The 20,963-nt window shown below is 41.6% G+C and overlaps 5 protein-coding genes across 10 annotated transcripts; 2 read left to right on the top strand and 3 right to left on the bottom strand.

The window, feature by feature from the left end:
• Window positions 1-4,518: 4,518 nt before the first annotated feature.
• Window positions 4,519-6,581, bottom strand: LOC9652417. 3 transcript variants are annotated; one of them, XM_024666732.1, is made up of 7 exons: window positions 5,711-6,581; window positions 5,581-5,655; window positions 5,279-5,521; window positions 5,150-5,221; window positions 4,909-5,102; window positions 4,784-4,848; window positions 4,519-4,726 (listed from the first exon to the last, which is right to left on the bottom strand). In XM_024666732.1, exons 1-7 carry the CDS (start codon window positions 6,558-6,560, stop codon window positions 4,561-4,563), a joined length of 1,665 nt encoding a protein of 554 aa, XP_024522500.1. In that variant the 5' UTR covers window positions 6,561-6,581; the 3' UTR covers window positions 4,519-4,560. The 3 variants fall into 3 exon arrangements, with proteins under 3 accessions (XP_024522500.1, XP_002993049.1, XP_024522501.1); XM_024666733.1 differs by having other exon boundaries at window positions 4,558-4,726; window positions 4,905-5,102; XM_002993003.2 differs by having other exon boundaries at window positions 4,784-5,102.
• A 13-nt stretch (window positions 6,582-6,594) lies between these two features.
• LOC9652243 lies at window positions 6,595-8,200 on the top strand. 4 transcript variants are annotated; one of them, XM_024666735.1, is made up of 7 exons: window positions 6,595-7,118; window positions 7,167-7,306; window positions 7,355-7,458; window positions 7,506-7,630; window positions 7,688-7,836; window positions 7,883-7,908; window positions 7,965-8,200. In XM_024666735.1, exons 1-5 carry the CDS (start codon window positions 6,620-6,622, stop codon window positions 7,828-7,830), a joined length of 1,011 nt encoding a protein of 336 aa, XP_024522503.1. In that variant the 5' UTR covers window positions 6,595-6,619; the 3' UTR covers window positions 7,831-7,836; window positions 7,883-7,908; window positions 7,965-8,200. The 4 variants fall into 4 exon arrangements, with proteins under 4 accessions (XP_024522503.1, XP_002993073.1, XP_024522504.1 ...); XM_002993027.2 differs by having other exon boundaries at window positions 7,883-7,913; XM_024666736.1 differs by lacking the exon at window positions 7,883-7,908.
• A 5,200-nt stretch (window positions 8,201-13,400) lies between these two features.
• LOC112343385 (vacuolar iron transporter homolog 2-like) lies at window positions 13,401-14,654 on the top strand. The gene is made up of 3 exons (XM_024666731.1): window positions 13,401-13,439; window positions 13,527-13,644; window positions 13,777-14,654. Exons 1-3 carry the CDS (start codon window positions 13,401-13,403, stop codon window positions 14,652-14,654), a joined length of 1,035 nt encoding a protein of 344 aa, XP_024522499.1.
• Window positions 14,655-14,882: 228 nt separating this feature from the next.
• LOC9652241 lies at window positions 14,883-16,319 on the bottom strand. Its single transcript, XM_002993001.2, has 4 exons — window positions 16,151-16,319; window positions 15,956-16,090; window positions 15,784-15,867; window positions 14,883-15,629 (listed from the first exon to the last, which is right to left on the bottom strand). The coding sequence occupies exons 1-4, from the start codon at window positions 16,298-16,300 to the stop codon at window positions 14,967-14,969; spliced, it is 1,032 nt and encodes a 343-aa protein (XP_002993047.2). The 5' UTR covers window positions 16,301-16,319; the 3' UTR covers window positions 14,883-14,966.
• Window positions 16,320-16,376: 57 nt separating this feature from the next.
• LOC9652240 (acetyl-coenzyme A carboxylase carboxyl transferase subunit alpha) lies at window positions 16,377-18,754 on the bottom strand. The gene is made up of 10 exons (XM_002993000.2): window positions 18,272-18,754; window positions 18,059-18,133; window positions 17,901-18,008; window positions 17,662-17,822; window positions 17,491-17,605; window positions 17,279-17,433; window positions 17,171-17,222; window positions 17,046-17,114; window positions 16,913-16,990; window positions 16,377-16,861 (listed from the first exon to the last, which is right to left on the bottom strand). Exons 1-10 carry the CDS (start codon window positions 18,587-18,589, stop codon window positions 16,583-16,585), a joined length of 1,410 nt encoding a protein of 469 aa, XP_002993046.2. The 5' UTR covers window positions 18,590-18,754; the 3' UTR covers window positions 16,377-16,582.
• Window positions 18,755-20,963: the final 2,209 nt, after the last annotated feature.

Below are 20,963 nucleotides of genomic sequence, written 5' to 3'. Positions count from 1 at the left end.
AACATAGTGGAACAAATATAGTTTATATTTTGCCATGTTTGGAAGGTATCTCTAAATAGCATTGGAGTTGGGCTTGCATTTAAGCAAAGATGTTCATAACAAACTTGATTTAGAGGCAATTGATTTGTCTATAGAACTTAATGGGATTCTAGTGGTAAACAAATGGAATTTACAGCATGGATGGAGTATACGAGTCCGGTGGGACATGACAAGAGTGTAAGCAACCAAAGAGAACGACTTGAGAGATGATCCATGAGGTTCAAATATAGAGGGAAAGGGCCCATGAACAAGAGTGCACCCCCTTTTCCAATTGGTTAAGGGTCTTGGGATATTTGGGGTTAAGCGTCCTTGGGTTTGAATAGTACTGGGTTGGGTGACCTCCCGGGAAGTCCAAACTCAGGAGTTTACAAAGAGTTGAAGTCGGGATGTCAATCTGGGAGGTGATGGGCCATGAGTGTTGATATATCTAGAGAGCAACAGAAGTGTAAGCACTTTGGGAGGTACGAAATCATTGTCATTTTTATGGGAAATAAGTGAGGACATTGTTACTTCAATAGGCAACAAATAAGGATATCTGTGGTGGTGGCATCGTGGTGGAGACTCATTCTTGCAATGGTGCGTCTTCATTACACCATCCTGAAAGAGTGGGTGAAACCAAGACAGCTAGAGGAATGGAGGATCATGTGGCTCTCGTATTTCGATAAAATGGTAGATGGTGAGATCCACTAGCAGTGGTGTCCCTTAAACTCTGTTCTACATTCAACTCAATGGGGAGACTTGGATATCGACATGATCCAAAAGAGATGAGCATGTCCACTTCTACTCCAGGATTAGGTCTAATTGCGACACAAGAGGATCACATAAAGTAGCTCATTGAGAGGGTAGCACACCCAATTTTTTTTAATCCCATTGGGATATAGGGAATGTACATACATGTTTATTGATTTCGCAAATGGAATTTACAAGTATCTTAGGGCAAAGCGAAGAAGTTTACCAATAAACATCACTAATTCTAGGAATATATAGTGGAAGACCTTGTCTTTGTGCAAATGATTTTTCCATCAAGTGAGCAGCAAAACACCTTAGTGCCTTTGTGGAGTGTGAAGAGTTATAAATTTTTTTATAAATATGTTAGTCCATATGAAATGTTAGAGCGCATTGGTAAAGTAGCTTATTGGGTGCCACTGTTAGTTGGGGTGAAAATTCATCTATGTTAGCTAGTTGAAAAGTATACTATCTAGGAGTGAAGGGCCTAACACCTCTTTGATGTGTACAATTACGAAGGATGGACCAAAAGCTTATATAAAGTTCCTCAAAAAGGGTAATCATTAGTACAACTTATCTTTAGGACAAAGACTTTATTGGGGGGGGGGGGGGGGGGGGAAATTGTTAGACATTAGTTTTGACCATGTGGTCAACATAGGTTGAAGGGAAGCTCAAAGGTATATTAAGACGTGGTAAGGTAAGGAATTTAACTTACCCTAAGACTTATAGTGGAATGGAGGTATAAAGCCCTCAAGAGGAAATATAGTATAGTCTAGAGAGACTAAATTTTTTTCTTTTAACGCTAGTTTATAATAACTTGTTAGTTTTGTTAGCACTTGTATTTGCTGCAAATATGCTTATAAGTATCAAATGCTACATATCAACAAGTCCTTTTAAATTTTTTTTTTATTGCCATAATGGCAGGAAGTCAGTACTACTAAACCCTTTATCAATTTTCACCCAAGCTAGTTGAGAAATTAATCTTTGTGTGTGCATTTTGCATATGTTCTTAAGTATAGATATTAGCACATACCATTTATACCAAATTGTATAAGCTTTTACTTTGGCTTATAAGATGGATTTGAGAAATATCATTTGTATATGCTTAGGCTCATACATTAGCAACTTAATGTTACATTTTGAGTTGGTAGAATTAATGTTACCCTATCTGTGGTTACCATAATTTATTACTATATTACTATAGGTAAAAATAAATATCCACTAGGTTTGTTATAAATGGCATATAGGCTAGTTTATAACTTTTTAGCAAGGTACTAATGGATCCTTCCTATACATGATTATGAGCAGGTCAAATAAGACTATATGGATTAGTCTATTACTTCGAGTAGTCATTCTCATAAACTTTTTTATAATTGGATTAAAGACAATACAAACCTAAGTTTAAAGTTTAGTCAACTTGAGTCAAAAAGAGAGTCATTTTGAATGAAGGATCAAACATATAAATTATCTTCCATTCTCCGAAAGATGATCTACAATAAGATAATGATCTCATTTCTCGTGTTCATATTATATGATCGAGAGTCCATGCTTTGATGCATATTTGTTATGGTGGTGTGCTATGGATTAGATAGCGGGGAAGCATTAAACCATTTCACTTAGGCTTGCTATTAAAAGGCTTAGGTTACAATGTTTAATTCTTTTCTAGAGAAACTTATTATTGATCCTTGATTAGCTTGGTGTTGAATTAGTTTTGAGTTTGATTAAAAAGAGAGTGGCATGTGCTTATCTATGTTGTGAATGAAGTTAGTGGTGTTCGGAGTTGTAAATTTCTATCTATAAAATATGGCATTTATGTTGCATTTAAACCTAGTGAAAAAAATTGTAATATCAATGTGGGCTTGCTTATGGTGTTGCTCAACTAATAATTAAATTTATATCATATCTATATCATTGTAAATGATGAGTTTACAAAGTTTCTTGGTCAAACAATGATATCCCCTAAAGTGGTTGATAATGACCTTAATCTACTTGCAAATAGTAGTATTGTAATATCTTTAACTAGGTTCTCAAAGATGATTCATTATACTAGGTTAGTGATGGTACCTTAATTCCTTAAGTGTTTGCATATTGAGGTTTTGAGAAGTTATAACATTCATTTTCTCTGTTAGTGAAAGTGGCATTGTTACATCAAGTGATGAGGATTTTTCTGCACTATCCCAATGGCAAAGATTTTTATTACAACAATTAACACTTTCAAGAAAGGTTTTGCAATGACTAATTATATTCTATTTTTTTATTCTATACATTCACATTGGTGAAGGTGAGGGGCAACTCTGATTGTCTCTAAAGAGTGCATGGATTTTTCTAGATCTCATTATCTATAACTTTTCATTACTTTTCTTTTACTTTTTCCTTCTTTATTTTTATGTTCATCTTCATGGCAGAATTCCATCCAACTTGTCAAGTGGATGCTTCTTCCATCACTAAAGTTGACCAAGCTCTCAAGGTTCTTTTCCCAGAACTTATTTAGGATGATATGCTACCAGAGGTCTAAATTGTTGAGTGCAATATGATTAACTTCTTCAACACAGACTAAACTACATTAACACTTGACTTCTCTACCATCACTACACAAGTCCAAAGGTCCCTTGGCTTCAACAAATCTAAGGATTTCACATCAATTCCTTTGCTCTAGCACAGTGAAGAATTTGCCCAAGTGGTGGTTTCTCCAAGCACTTTTCCAACTCCAGCACCATTTGAAAAGTCATAGGGGACCCCTAGCAAAGATCTCTCAGCACCAACACAGAGTTTGGATGCATTGCATATAAGCTTGGACATCGACAACCACAAGACATGAGTTTGCGACACACTTGTTGCTGTGACATGACAAATTATATCAATTTTAACGAGATAAACATGCAGATAAAGCTTCCCTCATAGAAAACAATGAGTGTGGGATTGTGGAGTGTGCACAGTCTGTAACAAGTTAAATACTTGTTGACCCTAAATGTGGAATATTTAAATTTTATGTTCTAAGATTCTATTATTGGTAAAAAACATATTCCTATAATATCCAGGCATAACTATTTAATCATAATTGTTATTTATCCATTAAATTTCTTCTAAACTTCAGATTATAGAAAAATGAAGTACTCTTGAAACATTCAAGAAATTAAAAGTAAAATATATTCTCATTCATATATTGCTTCTGAAGTAGTGCATGTGTAGGGTTCAGTGATGCTGTGGCTTTCATAAGCAAAATATGATAAAATACAAGCCTTCCGCCAGATGCCATGTTGATGCCTATATGACACATAATATTCACTGTTTCAGGTGGTTAATGAAAGAAATGCTTTTGCTCTAGGCACAGACCGATGGGTCCCACTGAAATGATAAGTTGTTCAACCATTAGTAAGAAAATGCTTAAATCTTCCATATGTCATGAAAACTCACCACCAAGAAATGTTTTAACCTTATCATCCTAGAATATGCCTGATTATATCATTGGATGGTTTGTGAAAAGCTAGACTACAAAATTGATTAAAAAATTGTAACTATATAAAGAATATTCTAAGCATATTCTAAGCTATTTTAAAACAACAATGTATCTTACATGTTTTGAATCCTGTTGTGCCTCATAGGATGAAAACATATTAATGAAAAAAACATTAATATTCATGTATGAAAAATAACTCCAAAAAGTAAACATGACACTCATTATCTTATACTTTTATTGTGTTAAATTAAGTATTTTCTTAACAAAAAGAAATAGAATAATTTTACTCTTAGAACTTCATTGGAACTAAACCTTTATAAAAATAAATCTCAAGATGGCTAAACATGGATATGGTTGCTTTCTTGTGAAGTTGTAATACATAACAAACTTGTTCCTACTGCAAATGGTAAGCCAGCCGGAGAGACGGTCAACTTAAACTTCCTTTGCTGGAAGACGTTCTGTGCCACAATCACTTCCTCTCGCGACAAGCCTCTTGCGACAAGCCTGCATGGTCGCAAAGCAAAAGCTATTGAGAAAACATGAAAGTTTCCAGGGACATACCTGGAACTTCGACACGAGGAATGTGGTGATGCTTGCAATAGCTGCTTTGAGACGTTTGCTCGTGGCTGCAGCAAAGAACGAAATGAAATTAGTAGAGGTAAAAACAAAAAACACAATATACTCGCGTCCAGCTCGCGAGTGTCCGTTGCACTCTTGGGAACGCGAATGGTAAGCAAGCCGTTCCAGAAAGACGCTCTCGCCTGCTTCACGTCAGCACTGGAGGGAAGCTTAAACTTTGTTTGCTGGAAGACGTTGGCAGTGGTCTTAACGACGAGTTCCGGCCCTGTATTGTCCACAATCACTTCCTCTCGCGACACGCCTGCACAGAAAGCTATTGAGAAAACGTGAAAGTTTTCAGGGACATACCTGGAACTTCGACACGAAGAATGTGGTGAAGCTTGTCATCTACAATAGCTGCCTGGAGACGTTTGCTCGTGGCTGCAGCAGAAAAGGAAAAGAAATTAGTAGAGGTAAAAGAAAAAAAAGAAAAAATACTCGTGTCCAGCTCGGCCTCGTCACGGTCCTCAATTGGCACTGTCGAGGTTGTCCCTTCGAGCGCAGCGGCCACCCTGGGAAGGCGAATGGTGAGAATCTCATCCTGCAGATTAGCTATTAAACCGTCGACGTTGGCGTAAGGAGGAACAGCAAGCTTCTCGGGGCGGTAAACGTCCATCTCCGTGGAAACAAGTACACCCCGTCCATGTTTTTCAACATGCACTTGATCCAGCGACGAGAGACCTGTACAGTAGTACGCAAGAGAACAAAAAATGAGATAACGTCGTCTGCAGTTGACTTACCCGGCACTTGCACATCGACAGTGTAGAACTGCTGGTTCTCGAAGGACGACCACAATAGATTGCGCTCGTCATATCCTGCACGCCACAGAGAAAAAGAAATAAAAAACTCCAGGCAGGATCAAAGCCATACCTTTATCAATGTGCTTGAGGCAGTTTAGCAGCAGCTGGTAAGCATGTTTCTTCTCAAAGTTGTAGAGAGCAACTAGACCGCCGTGATCAGGGAACTGCGGCAGCCCCCCGGCATCAGCCACCTCCTGCGCCAACTTGATGCTCCTGGCACACTTCGTCAAGGAAGCGTTGGAGAAGAAATCAGTGCATGGAACGACTGGTGTAGCATATGAGCTAGATTGCTCCTCGATCAGAATGGTGAGGTTGCTGGACTGCAGACCTAAGAACCTGGTCCAGCACTCAGCGCCAAACAGACGCGCCTGCTCCTGCAACTCGTGCACGTTTGGCTCCCCGGAGAAGACTTCCTTCTCGGCTCGGCAGGCAAGACTCCGGCAAAAGTCGTGGACGAGGCGTGTTTCTTCACGTGTGCAGTAATGTAGGGGGGGCTCTCCACGCGAGTCCCGCTTTGCATCCTCCCAGACGTCGTCCACGAGCTTGATCATGTGTGTATATGGGACGGGGTAGTCGCCTATGTCGTCAAACCCGAGTGGTTTTTCAAGACGGGGGAATTGGCCGCCCACAATTTCGGTGTACTTGAGCCTGTGATGCAGGAGATACCCCTGGAGGCATCTGGTGGTAAGATCAGAGTTGCCCAGCACCTTAAAGGCTTGGCCGAGGACACGGTTGTCTAGGCGGAGCATCACCATCCACAGAAACTCTCCAAACTCTTTGTAGGCTTCCTGGGTGGGTGGTTTGCTCACCTGAGAGACATTCCTCCCTTCGCTGCCGCTCCTACTCCTACTCGCGATTGCTGTGTGGATGCCGCTCCTACTCCTAGTCGCCGTTGCTGTGTGAATCAGCCGCCTGAACATATTCTAGGGCTTGGCTCGCTTGCTGTGACTCTGCCTAGGGTTTTGCTGGGCCTAGAGCAATGCGGGTTTTCAAGCTGCGAAGGTATGTCTCTGTAGGGAAGGCCTTCAGGGATGGATTAGCAAAGGCTCTTGGCATGGAGGAGCCAGCAGGCGGTGATGGCACATTGAAGAAGTCGGCAGGCAATGTGGCAAGCGGTGATGGCGTTACATCAAATTCTGCGAGTTTATCTACAGACTCTGGTGTGGCAGCGTTGAAGAAGCCCCTTGCTCGAGTTCTCCTCGACACAGGAATCGACATTGAAGAACTGGATCGAGTAAAGCTTGCTGAACTACATAGGTTTGGACAGAACAAAGAAACGGTCGTTGTTTTGGGAGCTGATTCCTCCATTACCATGCTGCAAATCCAGTATTTTGAGTTTCTAAAGCAAATCCGCTTAGAAACTCTCTATGCTTTCAAGCATGAGATTGGGATCCAGTTGGCGATAAATAATCCGAACCTGGGAAATCCGACACCAGCAGAAGTGGAGGCAGCTGTCAACGACTTGATGGAGCTGTCAGGTATGGATTAAAGATTTCACAATAATAGTTCTTAGTGGTATATTTCAGGTTACGACCGGCTCAGCGATTTAGCTGGGTACCCCGGTAACGTGTATGCAGCATTGAAGACTATTGCGCAACATGGGAATTCTGACTGGGCTCGTCTCTCGCCGAGGGATGTCAGCTTGTTAACTCGAGCGTACTTCCTGGTATGGTAATTTCCTTTGTGTGTTTAAAATATTCTTCTTTTGTATTAGGTCGCTACACACAGACTCTGGAGTGGCTGCAACACTACTGCATGGGGTGAGATACAACAGGTTCTCAAGGGCTCCTACCCCTACATCTTAGCTAAGCAGTTCAGGTTTGGTTTTTCAATTTTCTTTGATTTTGGCTTATGTTAATTGTCAGGGATGAGGGTGCACACCTTCCACTAACAAAGATGTCAAGGGTGGTTGACAATAAGAGCGCGTTGGAGGTGGCGTGGACTTCGTACACGTCTGCTACAGCACCACTTCTAACTAAAGATGTTCTTGGTATTAAGTCGCTAGGCTTTCGTTTCTCAGTACGTAACTCTTTCAGGTTTCATACAGGTACTGGACCTGCTCGTGTCGACGCAGCTGCACTACTGGAACAAGTTGCCCGAGCTCTCAACAGCAAGGACAACCAGCGGTTTCCACTCGTGGAAGCTTTACTGGCAAGCGTGACACATATGAAAGGCAGGGGTATTTGTTGAATAAAGGTAAAAGGATTTCCTTAGTTCCCTCTGAATGACTTTTTTTTTACAGGGGCTTCCAAGAACACAACTATAGCAGTATTGTAAATTTATGAATGCTCATGGATCACTGATAGTTGTTTGTTGCTTTCCAGGGACTTTGGAGACAACAAGCACCTGTTGGAATTTTTTGACTCAACGTGACAATGTACATTTTATGAGCATGAGATGAGGCTCGTGGGCAGCATACCAGTTTATGAGTGGCTCTCCATGGCAGGAGTGGAATTTATCATCCAAGGCGGCATTCACTAGTTTGATCGTTCACTAGCTTGATCATACTTTTTTGTAACGAGCAAAGAGATAAATATAACGACTGTAGCTCAACTGACAATGACGTCTCATAGCTCAACGTGATGGTGAGTGTGCTCTGCAGGGTGATCATGGGCTCCATGGTTGTGCTAATCTCTTCCTGGCTGAGAATGTGCTGCAAGCATGCTGTTGATCGCAGCCCAGTGATGGTGAGTCTAATTGCTAAGCCGGAATGAAGGCAGTGTGAACACAAGTTTAAGTTTTAGTCAAGTTTGAGTTTGAAAAAAAGGTTAGATGGTGAGTTTAATTGCTAGGCTAGAATGAAGGCAGTGAGAATGCATGCTTAAGGTTTAGTGAAATTTGAATATGAAAAAAAAGTTATTATATCACCACATTAGCAATTGTAATTAAATGTTTCACAAGTTACACAAAAGAAGGATTTTAAAATCACTTATAAACTGCAAAAGTCTTAAAGAAAAGGATGAATGCACTAAGAGATATTTGTTATAGTTTTTTTTAGAATGTTGTAAGGCAAGTTATTGTTGTAATGACATACATCCTTAAATGTGACTCCATTAGAGGGTGCAAGCTTGAGGTTTAATTTATTTTAAGTTTGAAAAAAGAGATTAGGGACTATAAATTATCTTTTCCTCTTTGAGAAATAATCTATAATAAGGTGTGATATTATTACTCGTGTTCACATCATGTAATCAAGAATCCTTACTTCAATACAAGTTAGTTATGGTGGTTTTAGAAATGGTATGCCATGGAATGGGTAGTGATAAAGAGCTAAACTATTTTGCTTAGACTTGGGTTATAATGCTTAATTCTTTTTTTTGGAACTTATTGAGTTCCTTGGTTTTTGATAAATTTTGAGTTTGGTTGGAAAAAAAGTGGCATAAGTTTATCTATACCGCAAATAATGTTAGTGGTGTTAGTGTTGTAAATCTCTATTAATGAAATGTGGCATTTATGTTGTATTTTGTTGATTAAAGTTAGCATATTATACTAATGTAAATCTTTATAGTACTAATTTGGGCTTTCCTTGTAATTAATAATCAAGTCATTATGATTTCAATATCATATATTGGTGATCATGAGCAATATATTTATAAAGTTGCTTGCTTTACAAAGTTACAAATGATGATCAATCCTAAAATAGTTGATAATGATGCTAATTTATTTACTTATAAATAGTAATATTGTAGTATTTTTGACTAAAGATAGTGTTAGTACCTTGGTTTTTTAAGAATTTGTCTATTGAGGTTTCAGAAAAGTTATAACATTCAATTGTTATAGCTTGTAAATGAATTTGTTGGTACTTGGTACATTGGTTCCTTGAAAGTTTGTCTATTAAAGTTTTGGAAATGTTATAACATTCATTTGCTATAATTTGTGTTATGACCACATAATGAAGTTGCCAATGAAGTCCCAGAAGTTTGAATTATTCAAGATGTTGGTCATGAGATACAAGCCCTTAATTAAAATTAGCAAAAGATGCAAGATGAGATGCATGACATGATGATACCATGCGTGGGTGTGGATGTGGTGGCACTCTAAGTAAAACTTACTTGTTGGATTAATTTAAGATTTCAGCTTTTTCCACTGATGGTGCTGTGAATGAGTCTTTGGCTTGGCTAGCCAATATGAAAAAGTTTTTTGCTGCTAGAGGAATTCTAGATGCAAAAGCTTTAATGACTATTCCAATGGTTTTATGTGATATGAGTTTTCAATAGTAAAGTTGGCTTGAGGAGTTTTGTATTATAGACAATAAATCATTAGTGTCTACTATGGATGAGTTTAAGGTTACTTTTTATTTATGTTTTGCCCCTCACTATGACATGGAGAATGCTTACATGGAACTTCAAGATTTCCAATAAGGGAAAATGACGCTCAGAAATTATATTGAGAAGTTTACTTACTTCATTAGTTGTGTTCCAACAAAGGATCCAAATTAAAATAAATCTTACTTCATTTATGGCCTCTACAACAAGAGTATATGGCAACACTTGCATCATTCTTAGCCATTTAAGAGTTTGAAGGAGCTTTTTGATGTGGCTCATCAACATAACAATGACAAACACGAGTTTCACAAGTGTTTGAGTATTTTTGTCAAGAACAATCATGATTATCACTATTGACATAAAGATGGGAATAAATATCACAAGTTGAAGTCTATGGTAACTACTTTGGATGCAAAGGGGTAAAAGAAGCCAAAGTTCTTTGTTAAACATTGTCATTATTATGGTGAGCTTAGACACTACAAAGTTGATTGTCTACAACTGAAGAAAACAACATAGCAAAAAAAATAGCCAATCTTCTAATAACAGTAAGTTGTATATTAAGAAGTTGCAAAATTTGCAGTATGAGGATGACAAAAAAGCCTATTCCGGTCATAAGAAGAGGCTTTTGATCGTTGTTTGTTAATTCAACTATGTATAGAACAAAATAGAGGTTACTCATGCATTAGCTTTAATGCTAAAGGGCATGTTCTATAGAGGTTCAATGTGGATTTTACTGGATAGTGAGACTGATGACAATTTTGTTTTGGCAAAGTTTGTTAAGCACAACTTAAAAACACATACATGGTGGAAGGTCCAATTACCCCTACTCAACATGTCAATGCTTGCGTAGAAGGGTTAAAAGTGTTGGTTAGCAAAACAACATTTATATGGGTTCTATTCTTGTGATGCTATGGTTGGTGAAGATGGATTTAGAAATAAAATGGAGCATTAAATGTGTCTTTCTAGAGTATAATGGCATTAAGGATATATGGTTTGGAGAGAGAATTTAGCCTTCAATTGTTATGTTCTTTGCTACATTTTTTAAGTGAGCTTATCATAATGGAAAGCCACTTTTGAGTTACTTGCTATTTATTCATGATTTAGGAGACTAAGGCACATGTGCAAGAGAGGAATGTATTAAAAAAGTTTTCGATGCTTTTCTATCCAAACTTCCTCATAGGCTAACTCTATTACAAAGTGTGGAGCATAAAATTACTTTGGAGCTAGGGACAAGGCCAATTTACTGGTGTCCATTTTAGGTAAACTATATAGAGGAACAAGAAGTTCAATAATAAATGAAGGGATTACTTGACTTTGGATTTATTTAACCAAGTAAGTCTCTTTTTGGTGCACTAGTCTTATTTATGAAGATGAAGGATGGGTCAATGTAAATATATATTGACTATTGTGTATTGAACAAAAAGATGGTGAAAGATAAAATGCAAATGCTACATATAGATAATATTTTAGACAAGCTTGGTGAAGTTTAAGTGTTTACCAAGATTGATATGAAGAGTGGATATCATCAAATTGCAATGAATAACACATATATTTTCAAAATAACATTCAACATGAGCTTTGAGCATTTTGAGTACATAATTATGCTATTTGGTTTGATAAATACACCAACTATATTTATTCGGTTGATGATGGAGGTGTTTAGGCATTCTTTTTATGAGTTTATGGAGATTGTTTTTAACAAGAATATGGAGGAGTATAAGGTGTATTTGTGCAAGGTTTTCATATTATTATATAATAGCAAACTTTACGTGAAGAAAAGTAAATATAAATTTGTAAAGTTAGAAGTGGAATATCTAAGTGTATAAAAAGAACGACTTGAGAAGCAATTCATTAGGTTCAAATAAAGTGGAAAGATTTATGAATAAAAGTGCATTCTTTTTTCAATTGGTTAAGGGTTTTGAGATACTTGAGTTTAAGTGTCTTGGATTTGAATAATATTGGGCTAGGTGAACTCCCAAGAAGTCCAAATTCATGAGTTTATATTTAGTATCAAGGAGGTCTCAGGTTTGACTCTATTGGTTAGTTAGTGAAATCACATCATATGTTGAGATTGACATCTGTCAAACCTAGTTTGGGTAAGTTGTCAAGAGAGTAAAGCTCTTGGGAGAGCTACAACTTTCAACTTCCATTCATAAAAGCGTAGACTTCTAGAGAATCAAGTTAAATTATAAAAAGAATGACTTAAGAGACAATTTATTAAGTTCAAATATAAAGGGAGAAGGACCTTTTTCCAATTGGTTAAAGGTTTTATACTTAAATGTCTTTAGATTTGAATAATATTGAGTTGGAGTGATTTCTCAAGAAGTCTAAATTCAAGAGTTTATACTATGCCACACTTTTTCAGCTCTGCAACACCCCTGTTAAGATATGAGTTTGATTAAATGTAATTTTAATAGAGGAATATAAAAATTAATATCTTCCAAGTATTGAAAATCATGTAAGCTATGTTAGTGGGTAAAGGTGCCATGGGAGAAACTAAAAGAGGACTTTTGCAATCTTTGTTTATTTTTTAGAGCTATTAATGTAGTATCTTTATAGACTCACAAATATAGAGGCAAAAGTTGCCTCAAGACATTTGCTTGTGGCTGTAGCAGAGAACGAGATGAAATTAGTAGAGGTGAAAACAAAAAACACAAAATACTCATGTTCAGCTCCCGAGTGTCTGTTGCACTGTTGGGAATGCAAATGGTAAGCAAGCTGTTCCAGAAAGACGCTCTCACCTGCTTCACGTCAGCACTGGAGGGAAGCTTAAACTTTGTTTGGTGGAAGACGTTGGCAGTGGTCTTAACGACGAGTTCCGGCCCTGTATTGTCCACAATCACTTCCTGCACAGAAAGCTATTGAGAAAACGTGAAAGTTTTCAGGGACATACCTGGAACTTTGACATGATGCTTGTCATCTATAATAGCTGCCTTGAGACGTTTGCTCGTGGCTGCAGCAGAAAAGGAAAAGAAATTAGTAGAGGTAAAAGAAAAATAACAAAATACTCATGTCCAGCTCGGCCTCGTCACAGTCCTCAGTTGGCACTGTCGAAGCTGTCCCTTCAAGCGCAGCGACCATTTTGGGAAGGCGAATGGTGAGAATCTCATCCTGCAGATTAGCTGTTAAACCGTCGACATTGTGTAAAGAGGAACGGCAAGCTTCTCAGGGCGGTAAACGTCCTTCTCCGTGGAAACAAGCACACCCCTTCCATGTTTTTCAACATGCACTTGATCCAGCGACGAGAGACCTGTACAGTAGTACGCAAGAGAAAAAAACATGAGATAACGTGTCTGCAGTTGACTTACCCGGCACTTGCACATCGACAGTGTAGAACTGCTGGTTCTCAAAGGACGACCACAATAGCTTGCGCTCGTCATATCCTGCACGCCACAGAGAAAAAGAAATAAAAAACTCCAGGCCCCGTGGACGTGGACATGAACCTGCTTAAGAACTTGCTCGACTCGTACTCATCGCAGCAGGACCAGTCTGGGAATGATGGGAATGCAGCTCCCAGACGACAAGGAGGAGCATAACGTATGATGCGGAGGAAGTGACGTGACGAACCGCGTCGAGTTGGACGAGACAGACACGGACAAAGCTTCCCTCGTAGAAACCAAACAGTGGGACCGGGGAGTGTGCTCGGCTCATGGACTCCACAGTTCGTTACAACTTAAGACCACGCGTTCGGACGAGAATGCTGCTCTTGCGGGATCCGAGAATTATATATTTCAGTTACCAGGTATTCACATTTGTTTTCTTGCCCCACTTTTAGAATTCTTCTCCCAGATCTTGGAAACAGCACAGGTAAGGCATGTTTAATCGTTTTTTTTTTTTTTTAATTTAGATTTTAACATTGCGGTTTGGATCGCAGAAAATGTCGGGTATTTGAGAAGCTCGATCATGTGTTTCCACGGTTCCAAAGTCGAGGATCTAGAAAAGCAACTAGATCACGAGGCAGAGCTACCAAATGAAGCAGCAAACCAACAAACCGAGGGAGATGGAGAAGCGGCCAAAGAGGACTGCGGGAGCGGCCTCCCCGTCGCTCACAGAGCTCCGTGGCTGCGGGCTCTCGTCCTTGGCGCCAACGATGGCCTGGTCTCGATAGCATCGCTCCTTCTGGGCGTGAGTGCCGGGAACAGTAACGAGCGCAGCATCATCCTCTCGGGCATCGCGGGCCTCATCGCCGGCGCGTGCAGCATGGCGGTGGGAGAGTTCGTGTCGGTGTCCTCGCAGCGCGACACCGAGGTGGCCGAGATAGAGAGGGAGCGGCGGCAGCACGCCGCCGGGGGTGACGCGGCGGCACGGGAGCTAGAGGAGTTGGCCCAGATATACGTGACGCGCGGACTGACACCGGAGCTGGCGAGAGAGGTGGCTGCACAGCTATCCCGCGACGGCCAGGACGTGGTTAAAGTCCATGCGAGGGAGGAGCTGGGCATCGACGTGGACGCGCTGGCGCGACCGTGGCAGGCGGCTGCGGTGTCGGCGGTGGCGTTTACCACCGGCGGCGCTGTGCCGCTGCTTGCCGCGGGGTTCGTGGAGGCGTACCGCTGGCGGCTGGCGGCTATCGGTTTGTCGACAAGCATGGGACTGGCGGCATTTGGGGCATGCGGGGCGAGGCTTGGGAAGGCGCCCATCCTCGCCGCCTCGACACGCGTCACGGTTGGCGGTTGGATCGCAATGCTTGCCACCTTTGGGATTCTCTACTTGGTCTCTAGAAACCATCAAAAGGGTGATCTAGACTTTTCTTAACTACTGGGCATTGGCTCGAAAAAGGTATCAAGCGATTATGTTAAAAATATTTTAATGAAATAAATACCTAAAGTAGAAGAAAACTTGCTTTTAACTTTGAATTTTTTTAAAAAATGTATTGACTTACTATTCATATCAAAATAATCTCAAAACGCTAAGTTATATTCTTCTTATCTGCAGGTAGCAAAGTTGTTTATAATGCAACTTTCAAAGATTCTCTTGCTCAGATTAGATTCTTTTTAATGAGATTCTGTTATGTTTACGACTTAGCAAAATTTCTTTTGATTAAATTCGCGGTTGTTTTCTAGCTTATCACCTGAGGAGCTCCACGAAGACAAAGACGTTCCACAGGCTATGGAGCAGCATAGACGAGAGGAGATTCCTGTTCCTCACAAACACCACCCCCATCACAAGACCCAGGAAAGTGAGCGGCAGGAGGCGCTGGGGGCTGAAGTGCGCCAGTGCGAAGGCGAGCGCGGAGATGGCGATGGACGCCCACAGAGGCAGATAGCGCGTGAGCGATGGCAGCAAAAACCCCCGGAAGAGCACCTCCTCCCACACCGGCGCACACACAGACACCACCACCGCGTAGAGGAGGGTGGCGATGGGATCCCTGGCGGAGATGGACTGCTCCACGCTCGAGGCCGTGAATGGCGATGGCAGCGGCAGGAGATCGAGGTTGAACTGCGAGAGGCGATTGACGAGCGGGAAGATGAGGCAGCCGAGGCAGGCCTCGACGTACCACTGTCCCTGCCAACTTACCGGGAACCAGTCCTTGGAGAGGGGATGAAACTCGGCGAGGCAGCGATGGAGGATTCCCAGCCCGACAGTGCCTTCGGCGATGTCCGTGACGAGGCTGTAGAGCGCTTGGCCGCGGTATGTGAGCGAGTCTTTGCTGTAGCCCAGCGCGTGAGCGGCGATGGGGATGAACCACGAGCCAACCAGCCAGAAGGCTCCAAACCACAAGAACATCACCTGAAAGAAAGAGATACCAGCTTTTAGTTCTGAGATCGAAGATAAATTGTCAAGAAAATGTCAAGAAAATGGAAAGAAGTTGGATGACACTAGAAGAGAAAGCTCGAGAGCTCGAGCCAAAGAGCTCTCAATGGAAAAGATTGATTGTTTTTACCTGGAAGATGGTGTGCCCTGTCCAGGGGACTGCCCAGGCCTTGTCTTTGTGGGAGCGGTTTAGAAGGAGCTGGAGAAAATCGACCTGTGGAAAAGAAGAAAGTTCATAGCTCGCGATGAATGAGAAAGAAAGAAAAAGAAAAATGGAGTGTGAGAATGTAACGAGACCTTGCCTTCCGCAGTCTCATCCACCAGGAGAGCTCTGGAGACGACGACGATGGTGGATCGCCCGGCTCGCCCTTATACTGGTCGTCATCGCCGCTGCCCTCGCTTTGTGACGAGAAGGAACACGGCAGGAGGAACTCCCACTGGCAGAAACGATCCATGCCCGGCTTGAGAAAGAATTTCGGAAAAATGCGAGCGATTACCTGTGTGGAGGATCGCTCCCTGACGAGCAATCGCTTCCAGCCGCGCGTTCTTCTCCCCGGCACGGCCAAGCTAGGTCTTGGCCTCGAGGAAACTAGCAGCGGTTGCCCAAATCCAATGCGCCGAGCTCCACTCTGCGCCAATGCAGCCATGAGGAAATCTTCCCTAGACGCGCATCATCGATCATCACATTGCTCCGCCATAGCGCTCTTCCATCTTGCCCTATAGTTTCAAAAGAAACCTCACTCTTTTATTATTCCAATGATACGTATAGATAGTTTTACACACCATCTTGGAGCTGTGATCCTACGCGCTATATTCTTTCTTCTGATCTGTCGTCTCGTGGTTGTTAGTAGAGAGCTCGCTCGTCCCAAAACTTCCTCTTTTTTTCTTTCTTGCTGTTCTTGGTGATCTTGGAATGGAGAAAACTTAACTTAGACCGCTCTTTCCTTTGCACTCGCATACTCGACGCTGCTCACTGGGACTCCATCCACTCGCAGAGACGATGGAAATCCATTCGCTGGCTTGGACGTGGAGAGGCCGTCTGGGAGGAGGAGCTCCTCCGCCGGCTCCTCCGGGACAGGCGCGTCGCGGGGTTTCATGCTGCGCTTCTCGGAGGAATCGAGATTCGCAAACTCCTCGAACTCTCCGATTGAGCGGTACTTGTTGTGGCGTTGCTTCAATAGGGACTGAGTATCCATCTTCAGCAGGTCCTGCAATCACGACGAAATTTATGTCTCGAAACGGAAGACGTTCATCCATACCTCCATGTGTCTAAGCAAAACTTTCTTTATGTTTTTCGAGGCGGTTTCGGGATCGTACTGTGCGCCTCCAAGCGGCTCCTGCAAAACCGATGATCTCTGTTAGCAAACAGAGAAGAAAACAGGCTTTGGTTACTGGAATTATTTCGTCCACAATCTTAAGCTCCTTAAGGTCGGTTGGCGTAATTTTCAGAGCATCTGCTGCCTGGAGACAAAATCGAATCTCGTCAAAATTTACGCACCAGAAGACTTTCGCATTACCTTTGGCGCAGCTTCAGCGGACTTCCAAAGAATCGCAGCACACGCTTCAGGGCTGTACGAGGAAGGGAAAAGTTAGAAACCGGAAGAGGTTCCAGAAAGTGTACAAACCTGGCCACGTAATAGACGGAGTTTTCCATCATAAGCATCTTGTTGCCACATCCAATTGCTAGTGCACCACCAGAGCCACCTTCTCCAATGACGGTTGTTATAATTGGAACCTTCAAGCCAAACATTTCTCTGAGGTTCATAGCAATTGCCTCTCCCTAGCAAAGATAAAAGAGGGAAGTCAGAAAACAAGAACACAAAACAAAGTTTCTTACTTGACCAGTTTCCTCGGCCTCAAGACCGGCATAAGCACCTGGAGTGTCCACAAATGTCAAAATAGGAAATCCATGGTGCGCTGCATGCTTCATCATCCTCAAAGCCTTACGGTATCTGGAAAAAGAACCACGGCATATAACTTTCTGCAAGTGAAAGAACGCTATACATACCCCCAAGGTTGAGGCATGGCGAAGTTCCGATACAAGTTCTCCTTGGTGTTCCGTCCCTTCTGGTGTCCAATAAACATAAAGCTCATGCCTTCCATCTTTCCGATTCCTGTAACTATAGCCGCATCGTCGTGACCAGCACGATCACCGTGAAGCTCCAGCCACTGAAACACGAAGTTCAAAGGCTAAGAAGATGAAGGCTTCGAAAAAAATGGAAAACAAGTCCACGGCCGTTGTGTTACCTTGTCAGTCATATTTAAAACATGATCGTAGAATGTAGGACGGTTCGGATGACGTGCTAGATTCAATCGCTGGACCGGTGTCAAATTCTTGTAAAGATCTTGCCGGACCTGCCAACAAAAACAAAACTTAGCAGGAACTAAAAACTCGTCGGACCAACCTGGTGGTATTTTTGCTCGAGCTCTTCGATTTGGCCGCTAAAATCCACGCCAGTCTTATTGGCAAGATCTCGCACCTGATATCGAGAAAACCAAAGGTCATTAGAGCCAAAGATCACACACGAGCACAGAAAAACACGGCATGCAAGCAAAGAGAACAAGCGAGGATGGAACCAAAACTTTTTGCTAGCTCTAGATGGAGTGTAAGATCATACCTCTTCGATTCTAGCTTCGAGATCGATGATAGGTTTCTCGAACGGGAGCGTCACGGGCTTGGGCTTGACCGGCAGGGGCTTGTATCGGCACAGGAGATTGAGCGCATCCTTTTGCATGTCCTTGGTGATCTTCTTGGGCCACGGATAGCTCCATTCCTCGGGCCCCTTCTTCTTGGATTGGACGACGAGAGCGCCGGAGCGGCCGGAGGACGAGGCGATGGAGGAGCCAGACCTGGGCCTTGCGCTCCGGAAATCTCCGTGCTGGAAATTGAGACCTACCCTTGCCGCCGACAGCGACGCCCCGGGAGCGCAATCCATCGCTCGATCCCCTCGCTCGCGGCGCTGATTGAGAAGCTAGATCGGGAGAAATGTGAGATCCGCGCGGAGGGGGTGGAGGAGAGGAGAAATCCCGGCGGGGGGGCGGAGGACGAGCTCTCCTGGCGAACAAACAAAGGCCGTGGATATAAAACCCGGCCACTAAATAATCGCGATTAGCTCTTAAGCAATGGGACATCCATGGGCATGCGCATGAGGCCATGGATGGGCATGGGCCGGAGCTTACGATGGTCTCACATCGTCCATGTGGGAAGGAGGGTCCGGAATACTTGGGAGCCAATGATGTTGCAGCGCGTGGTGCCACCTAGAGCCGTCGATTCTCTGGTTGTTGGAAAGCTATGACGATGGCATCATATGTTTACATACATGTACACCTTCAATTGGAGTGGTACATTATTTTTCTATACAGAATATGCAAGTAGATTCTACTCTTCTTGTCACCTATTCTATTTTAGGTGGCTGACGCTCATGAGCTCCTCTTGAGGGTTTCATCTTGTTTACGTGAGACATTAACTTCAAAGCTTTTGATTCACAAAATGCTGTGCTCAATGCACACTAGCTCTGGTGGATCATTCCAGAGCTTCAACCCGAGTGCAAGTGTTGAGAACGATTCTGAGAGTGAGATAGAATGTCGGCCTTGCAGCACTGGTACCTAACAAAGAATCTGGCAGTTTTGGTGGATCTATGGTACTTCACCATGGAAAGAAAGTTTTCTTGGTGGCAATGTGCCATAAATTTTGGGAGCTTTTATAATTCTGTATAGCTTGCAAAACAGATAACATGTTTTTAGAATGGTAGGAAAACTAGTTGGTCTTTGGTTTGGTTCTTTCGTTATTTAAAAAGTTGGCTTCCTTAGTCATAACACAAATACTAGCAAAGTTCATTATCTAGTGTTCAATCTTCTTAGCCATTCCACTTGCTCTTTATTGTGGAAGGGACAATGTTGTAAAAGAGATTGAACAGAACAAGTGTTTGATGGTAGCATACTTTGAATCCATTGGTTTCATTCTTCTAATTGGGGGCATTGTGAATAATATAAAAATGAATAAATGAATGAACCTCTTGGAAAGAAACAATACATAGAAATTGTTAAATTCCATTGAATTGTTGTCAAAAAAATTTCTGCACATTGCAGTAATGCTTAATAGTAGTGTGATTCCTATTTATTAATTAAATTGATCATGTAGAATAATTTTCAAATATAGTAAAACTATATATGCCTATTAATTAGAACTATAAATTTATTCGACTGTAGAGAGCTCACCTCTAATCTTTCTCTCACAGCATGCAACTAAAAGTACAAAGAATTCAGCTCAAGAAACTCTAAACCATCAAGCCTACCTAATTAAAATCCTCTACTCTCTCATTTTTATATTTTATATTCATTCTATTACCCATCCACTTTATTCTATCATAAACCTTATCTTCCACCACCTTTATATAATGATTTGCTATATAACTCTTGAGCTGCAGTGGCCATCCATGCCTTCTTGCCTATTGGATGAGCTGAAGAAGAATTGGTAATCCTTGTAGCCAACCTGTGAAGGAAAAGCCCATGCTTGTCAAAATTTGGACAAGAGGAAGAGTAGAAATCTCTTGAAAGAAAGTTGACTGGAGAGTGATGTGTCTGCTCTGAGCGAGGCTGTAGAGACGTTCCACAACTTGGCTGGGCTTTGGAGCCATGGTATGTGCCCCAGCTCATATCTTAGACAAACAAACTTGGAGTGGCTCTTTCTCTTGCTTGATAAGTTCCTCTATCTATTGAAATACTTAGCTCATACATTTTATATCCAGGCCGAAACCCTAAGTGCTCATTGGCTGAGCGAGGTGAAACATGAATTTGACATGTGTCCAGTGGCATCTTGCACTAGTAACAGAGAGGACCACTCATCGACTTCCTGCACCTACTGCAGACTTGACAACGAAGAACATATGTTTTTTATCTTCCCTTTTTTATTCTTGCAAATGTGTATGCGCAATGAGGTTGCCTTTCTTTTAGAACATCAAGACATAAACTAGGTCTAAATTATAAAAAGGGAAATTCCTCAGCAAAACGCCTCTCTTTTTTGTAAAACCTTTTTTGAATTAAGAAAACTAGTTATTAAGTTAAAGAATACAACCTTTAAATACAAAAGTAGGCTTTCATAAAAGATATATTATTTAGCTTGTCAATATATCTCAAGTTCTTATTTTCGTCTCAAACCATATGTCATATTCAAATCTATTGCCTCTTATTATTTTGCATTTACATGCAATAATATAAGTGCGTTGAGAGTCTTTAAGTAAAGATTAGCACAAGTTATCCACTAACTTTCATCCTTTTCTTATTGGATGAAATAACTAGTACATAATCTTT

This window comes from Selaginella moellendorffii, unplaced genomic scaffold, assembly GCF_000143415.4.
Source record: "Selaginella moellendorffii unplaced genomic scaffold, v1.0 SELMOscaffold_147, whole genome shotgun sequence".
NCBI classification, from domain to species: domain Eukaryota; kingdom Viridiplantae; phylum Streptophyta; class Lycopodiopsida; order Selaginellales; family Selaginellaceae; genus Selaginella; species Selaginella moellendorffii.
This window is presented reverse-complemented; position numbering and strand designations above follow the sequence as displayed.

What these genes read in the sequence shown, in the direction of transcription:
- LOC9652240 (XM_002993000.2), bottom strand. Translation starts at nt 18,589, where the DNA reads ATGGATTGCGCTCCCGGGGCGTCGCTGTCGGCGGCAAGGGTAGGTCTC. An exon ending in TTTTAAATATGACTGACAAG is followed by an intron (nt 17,823 to 17,900) that starts GTAACACAACGG and finishes TTCGTGTTTCAG; the next exon opens with TGGCTGGAGCTTCACGGTGA. An exon ending in TCCGTCTATTACGTGGCCAG is followed by an intron (nt 17,223 to 17,278) that starts GTTTGTACACTT and finishes TTCCTCGTACAG; the next exon opens with CCCTGAAGCGTGTGCTGCGA.
- LOC9652417 (XM_002993003.2), bottom strand. Translation starts at nt 6,560, where the DNA reads ATGTTCAGGCGGCTGATTCACACAGCAACGGCGACTAGGAGTAGGAGC. An exon ending in TCTTCGTGTCGAAGTTCCAG is followed by an intron (nt 5,103 to 5,149) that starts GTATGTCCCTGA and finishes CTTTCTGTGCAG; the next exon opens with GCGTGTCGCGAGAGGAAGTG. An exon ending in TCCTCGTGTCGAAGTTCCAG is followed by an intron (nt 4,727 to 4,783) that starts GTATGTCCCTGG and finishes GCGACCATGCAG; the next exon opens with GCTTGTCGCAAGAGGCTTGT.
- LOC9652243 (XM_024666736.1), top strand. Translation starts at nt 6,620, where the DNA reads ATGCGGGTTTTCAAGCTGCGAAGGTATGTCTCTGTAGGGAAGGCCTTC. An exon ending in CGACTTGATGGAGCTGTCAG is followed by an intron (nt 7,119 to 7,166) that starts GTATGGATTAAA and finishes GGTATATTTCAG; the next exon opens with GTTACGACCGGCTCAGCGAT. An exon ending in TCTAACTAAAGATGTTCTTG is followed by an intron (nt 7,631 to 7,687) that starts GTATTAAGTCGC and finishes GGTTTCATACAG; the next exon opens with GTACTGGACCTGCTCGTGTC.
- LOC9652241 (XM_002993001.2), bottom strand. Translation starts at nt 16,300, where the DNA reads ATGGCTGCATTGGCGCAGAGTGGAGCTCGGCGCATTGGATTTGGGCAA. An exon ending in GGGAGCGATCCTCCACACAG is followed by an intron (nt 16,091 to 16,150) that starts GTAATCGCTCGC and finishes CGTTTCTGCCAG; the next exon opens with TGGGAGTTCCTCCTGCCGTG. An exon ending in GGTGGATGAGACTGCGGAAG is followed by an intron (nt 15,868 to 15,955) that starts GCAAGGTCTCGT and finishes TCTTTTCCACAG; the next exon opens with GTCGATTTTCTCCAGCTCCT.
- LOC112343385 (XM_024666731.1), top strand. Translation starts at nt 13,401, where the DNA reads ATGGGAATGCAGCTCCCAGACGACAAGGAGGAGCATAAC. An exon ending in ACGACAAGGAGGAGCATAAC is followed by an intron (nt 13,440 to 13,526) that starts GTATGATGCGGA and finishes GAAACCAAACAG; the next exon opens with TGGGACCGGGGAGTGTGCTC. An exon ending in TTATATATTTCAGTTACCAG is followed by an intron (nt 13,645 to 13,776) that starts GTATTCACATTT and finishes TTTGGATCGCAG; the next exon opens with AAAATGTCGGGTATTTGAGA.